At 39.5% G+C, this 6,000-nt stretch overlaps 1 protein-coding gene across 2 annotated transcripts in view; it reads left to right on the top strand.

The window, feature by feature from the left end:
* The window catches only part of cdh8 (cadherin 8), a 99,016-nt gene extending 94,549 nt beyond the window's left edge, over nucleotides 1–4,467 (top strand). The window contains exons 11-12 of one of the 2 annotated variants that reach the window (XM_014126500.2): nucleotides 2,043–2,294; nucleotides 2,428–4,467. In XM_014126500.2, coding sequence (XP_013981975.1) covers nucleotides 2,043–2,294; nucleotides 2,428–2,909 — 734 coding nt within the window. In that variant the 3' untranslated portion in view covers nucleotides 2,910–4,467. Of the gene's footprint in view, nucleotides 1–2,042; nucleotides 2,295–2,421 lie in introns of both variants that reach the window. The other variant, XM_014126498.2, reaches the window with a different exon arrangement.
* The last annotated feature ends 1,533 nt before the right edge of the window (nucleotides 4,468–6,000 follow it).

Raw genomic sequence — 6,000 nt, forward strand, 5'->3', positions numbered from 1 at the left:
ATTGAATAAAAATAAATAATAATAAATAAATACAAAAAAAATACAAATGTCTACATCTAGCTGTTGTGAAGTGTCAGTGTTCTACATGAGAGAAATATAGGCACAGCACTTGTATAACTATTTCCACCTGCACAGAGCAGGCAAAGCCACTCCAGTGAAGAGTAGCAGACCCTTTGAACTTGTGTGCTGGTTTGTTTGTGATGATGACTCTAATTGCAGTGAATGTGCTGTGGAGAGGATATGTGCTGTGGAGAGGATAGGGTTAGCCAGGGCCAGGGAACAGGGTTAGCCAGCTAGAATATCCTACTGCACACAAGCTGTTTAGGCTTTAACCTCATAGTCTTAAGTTAAAATACCTCAGAGAAAAGTGCAGGTATCTATTGTGATAAATGTGATACTGCTGTGCACTTAAGATTGACAGGATAGGAACCAGCATTTTACCAGGCGCTCTTATCCAAAGCAACTTACAGTAGTGGTCTCCCGTGGGAATCGAACCCACAATCCTGCCGTTGCAAGTGCCATGCTCTACCAACAGAGACATACACTGATTGAACAAAACAGGTGAATCCAGGTGAAAGCTATGATCCCTTATTGATGTCACCTGTTAAATCCACTTCAATCAGTGTAGATGAAGGGGAGGAGACAGGTTAAAGAAGGATTTTTTAAAGCCTTGAGACAATTGAGACATGGATTGTGTATGTGTGCTATTCAGAGGGTGAATGGGCAAGACAAAAGATTGAAGTGTCTTTGAACGGGGTATGTTAGTGGGTACCAGATGCATCGGTTTGAGTGGGTCAATAAAGGAAAGGGAAAGGGGAGAGGGATACCTAGTCAGTTGTACAACTGAATGAATTGTCACACTGCTGGGTTTTTCATGCTCAACAGTTTCCCGTGTGTATCAAGAATGGTCCACCACCCAAAGGACATCTAACCAACACGACTGTAGGAAGCTTTGGAGTCAACATGGGCCAGCATGTTCATGTGGAATGCTTTCGACACCTTGTAGTCCATGCCCCGATAAATTGAGGCTGTTCTGAGGGTAAAATGGGGTGCAACGCAATATTATGAAGGTGTTCTTAATGTTTTGTATACTCAGCGTATACTGACATACTGTATACTGGACTTTTTGTATACATTTTTATGATGGAGACACTTTTGTTATGAAGTTGCTACAATGTGATGGACAACATGTTTCCTTCAGGCTTTATTGCTAATGTTTCACGTCTCTCTGTCACGCATGCTCAGACAGAGGGTAGACAATTGAACTGCCCTCATGGAAAAAGCACATTAATTTCACATGTGAACACGTGAAGTGTTCCAAAAACACTTTTTCATGTGATCACGTGATCTCATGTGAAGTTAATGTGATAACATTCGGCAACATGTAAAGCCACATGTGATAATATGAAACTACACATGTTGAAATGTGATCACGTGTAAAATGTGTTCCAAAAGCACGTTTTCACATGATTTCAAATGTGAAACTTCACGTGAAATCATTTGGCTTTTCTGTAAGGGCGAAACTATCAACAACATATTTTCCGTTACACCAACTTGAGTAGACTCTTACAGGAATAAAAGTGTTTGACAATATGTGGGTGAGTGGATATTATTAGCTAGATAATGAACACAGAGCTCACAGAAGTGTCATCAAAGAGCCCCTGGCACCTCTCGGAGTTGCCTTGTATCATCATCTAAGTCAGTGTGGCACTCACGTCTCTTCATTTCCACATCTTAGTAAGGGTATGACAAAATAGGATTCAATCTCTTACAGAGTTCTGCTATTAGAATATGATGAGGAGGAAAGTGACTGAAAGCCATCAGCAGAGTATACACGTGAGACCACAAAACAAATGGCAGGCCAATGCAACTGCTGTTTTTCTAGTGTCATAACCTCACCCTCATTTGGAATTGCCCAAATTTAAAAATGTTACTGGATTGCAAAACATTTTGGTTTGTCACTACAAAAAAACATGCTCTTACTCAACGGAAGCTAATTTGCTAGATGTTTTTTTTTTTACAACTGCTTTCTCTCCCCACAGACAACTCCATCAGTGTTTTAGCCAAGCATGACACCTTCCGGCGCCAGAAACAGGAGATGTATTTCCTTCCCATAATTGTGACTGACAATGGAAATCCTCCAATGAGCAGCACTAACACGTTGACCATCCGGGTGTGTGGATGCAGCAGGGAGGGAATAGTCCAGTCATGCAACGTGGAGGCCTATGTCCTACCCATTGGCCTCAGCATGGGAGCTTTGATTGCCATTCTGGCTTGCATAATTCTACTTTTAGGTAAGATAATACTGATACTTAATGCCATTTGATTACATCTGAAAAATACAGACACGCAACATTGGTAGACTTCTACAAACATTGTCTTTGTGAGCATGTGACTTTGACATGTCCTCTTGTTCGGCAGTTATAGTGGTGCTGTTTGTGACACTGAGAAGACACAAGAACAAGCCACTTATAATCAAAGATGATGAAGATGTGAGGGAGAACATCATCCGCTATGATGATGAGGGGGGTGGAGAAGAAGACACCGAGGCCTTTGACATTGCCACACTGCAGAACCCTGATGGAATCAATGGCTATCTGCCCCGCAAGGATATCAAGCCAGACCTGCAGTTCATGCCAAGGCAGAGTGGTGGCCCTAACGGTGTGGACGTGGATGAGTTCATCAATGTCAGACTCCACGAGGCAGACAACGACCCCACAGCCCCTCCCTACGACTCCATTCAGATCTATGGCTATGAGGGCCGGGGCTCCATTGCTGGGTCTCTGAGCTCCCTCGAGACTGCGTCCTCAGACTCAGACCAGAACTATGACTACCTCAGAGAGTGGGGTCCGCGTTTCAGAAGACTTGGGGAGCTCTACTCAGTGGGTGAAAGTGATAAGGAGACTTGACCTTTGATCAGCAGAGACCCTTTGATTTTGTCCACATACTTGTGTATTATGCTAGGGTTTGCCGGCTTTTAGAAACAGCTGTTTAAAAAAGGGGGCCACCTTTCGTACTCTTAGATTGAAGTATAGCGTTCATCATCTATCACATTAAGCGCTTTGTATTGTTGAGCCAAACTTAACAATGTCTATATTAGGAGGTCTATGATTCTTGTGGAGTGTAACTTAGATTCCGTCGTGGAGTGTCTAGCAGTATTTGGGGTATTTGTCATTTGCTGTGACTGCCAGAAACATAAAGACCTGGATTCTTGGTAGTTGCCTGATGAAAGAAGAGAGAGGGATTGTGTGAGCTACAGCCTTCTTGGACAACGTGGAGATTCAACCACAGAACAATGGTACTACTGAGTGGCCCTCATCTCAGATCTCTACCCACCACCCAGCTAATCAAAGATAAAATAGGAAACTAAAAGAAAAAGCAATATTTGATTGACATTACAATGTTGAATGTATGTATTATTTGAAAAAGCAAAATGAGAACCACTACAATATTGGCTTCAAAATTAATTTGTTTAGATATCATTTGATACCAGGTGGCCACATTTATAAACTGTCTGAGCCAGACGGCTTGCTTTATACAACTATTTGTATTTACACGCTCCAAGTGTGGTTTGCAAATATTATTAGCCTATAAAAGACTAAAGCGAAAGACAAAAAAAGAGAAATGTAGAAACTTTGAGGCCTTCTTTTTACAGAAGCAAGCATTAAATACAATTGTATTCACATGTTTTTTGAAAATGATCGTGTTGATTCCTCATTATCGTTGTATGATTTGTTTTTTATATATCTGTTCTTATTTGCGTTTGTTTCTGTGCTACAGGTTATAAGTGAGTAAGAGTTTAGAATGATCCCTTTTCTCAACTGTTCTTTCCACCGCTGAAGCTATTTCATCACAGCTGAACTTGTTGTTTGGATATTGCTGTTAATATAGTATACAGAGAACAGGAATTACTGTATAATAAAACATTGGATGGAAAGGGAACTTTTACACATACAATTAATGTATACTGTTTATCATTATTCTGTATACAGAGTGACCAGTGACCATATAAGCACAATAGCTGGGATAATTTAATTGATGTGAATATTCGACCCCTCAATTTTATTTAGGAACCACTGGTAACAAAACCCACAAAAATTAAATACAGACTCTTGCATATTGTGCTACACTGTATGATATTATACAAAAAATACATGTACATAGAGTTACTGATAATATCCGTAGCTTTCATTGAGGTGGTAGGTTTTGTCTATGCACGTTAGCTCTTGCACATGAGAATCTAAAATGGCACTACAGCTGCGTGCATACTCAATTTGTACTGATACGGTATATGGCAGTTCTCAGTAGACTTAATAATATATATGAAATAGTCTTACATGCAGATCATATTTTCTACTGTGCTTTAACGCTTATAAATGTGTATGTTTAATTATTTACTCCCTGTAATGTAATCTAAGATACCCTGTATTGTTTCCTACTTTGTGAAATATATTTTTATAAATATTACTGAATGGGTTTGGCTTTCTTCAGCAGCTAAGATGGTTGGAATAAGAGAGTTTTGCACAGTTCCTACTTGAATTATCTATGTCCGTCATTGTGCATCAGGAAGTACCAATATCAATATGTCATCATGTCACATATCTTATAATTAGGAAGAATGTATTTGGCAGTTGATGCACTGACTGGTTTTAAAACCTACAGTCAGATCCGAAATTATTGGCACCCTTGGTATTTTGTTCAAATAAGTTAGTATCTAATTTGAACGACTTAATTGTTATTGTCTAATTAGGCCTCATTTTGTTATGCAGGGCCAGTTGTGTTTGTCCTTTGCTGCAACCATTCATTTACTGATGCCATCCACTGATATGTTTATTCATTGACAGTTCTTTGATAGGGCCTGTAAGTGGGGAAACAAGATCTCACATTTGACCAATTTGACTTCAGATTCTGATGTTTATCCACTTTTCTCCAAACGTTTTGGAGTTGCTCAGCATCATCTTTCGTTAATTCTCAATGCTTAAGTTAAGGTTTACGTTTTGGATAGGGCAACAAAACAAAACTACACTTAAGTTTAGGCATTCATTCTGAATGGCTAAAGTAAGAGATACGTTTGGGATAGGGTTAAAACAAAAACATATCAAACAAGTGTCTTCCACTGGGATTGAACATGCGACCCTCGGAAGGATGAACTTAGTATCTCGAATGACTTACTATCTCGTTTGAATGACTAAGTAATTAAAAAAATAACAATGTTGCTTCAGGGCTTCCATAGATAAGCCAAAAACATTCCATAAAATAAATAATACAAATACTGAGCTATATTGTATGCACATTTATTGTGGAAAATTGTATTTAGTATTTTTTATGTATTTTCTATACTAATACAGTTGCTCAGGGAAAGAGATTTTGTTTTACCTTTAAATACCTCACCATGCGAAGATAATGGCACTGAGGTGTTTTCTAAAATGCTTAATGAGATTGGAGAACACATTGGAAGGGATCTTAGACCAGTCCTCTATACAGAATCTGTCCATATCCTTGATACCCTTCTTCTGCGCTTATGGAATGGACAGCCACAGGTTTTTAATTGGGAGACTGAAATGGCCATTGCAAAATGTTGATTTTGTGGTCAATTAACCATTTCTTTGTGGATTTTGATGTCTGCTTAGGGTTATTGTCTTGCTGGAAGATTCACTCGTGGCCAAGTTTCCACCTCCTGGAGAGGCAACCAGGTTTTTGGCTAAAATGTCCTGGTACTGGGTAAAGTTCATGATGCCGTTGGCATTAACAAGGGCCCCAGGAGCAGTGGAAGCAAAATAGCATCAAAGATCAAATCAAATCAAGTTGTATTTGTCACATGAACCGAACAGGTGAAGACCTTACAGTGAAATGCTTACTTACAAGCCCTTAACCAACAATAATTTAAGAAAAAATGTGGACACCAAAGAACTTCAAGCTCTCGATCTGTTCCACTAAACCCCTGCCCGATGAGAATGGGGTCATGCTCAGTCCTCCTTTTCCTGTTGTTTCTTTGTCTTC

This window comes from Salmo salar, chromosome ssa11 (assembly GCF_905237065.1).
Source record: "Salmo salar chromosome ssa11, Ssal_v3.1, whole genome shotgun sequence".
NCBI classification, from domain to species: domain Eukaryota; kingdom Metazoa; phylum Chordata; class Actinopteri; order Salmoniformes; family Salmonidae; genus Salmo; species Salmo salar.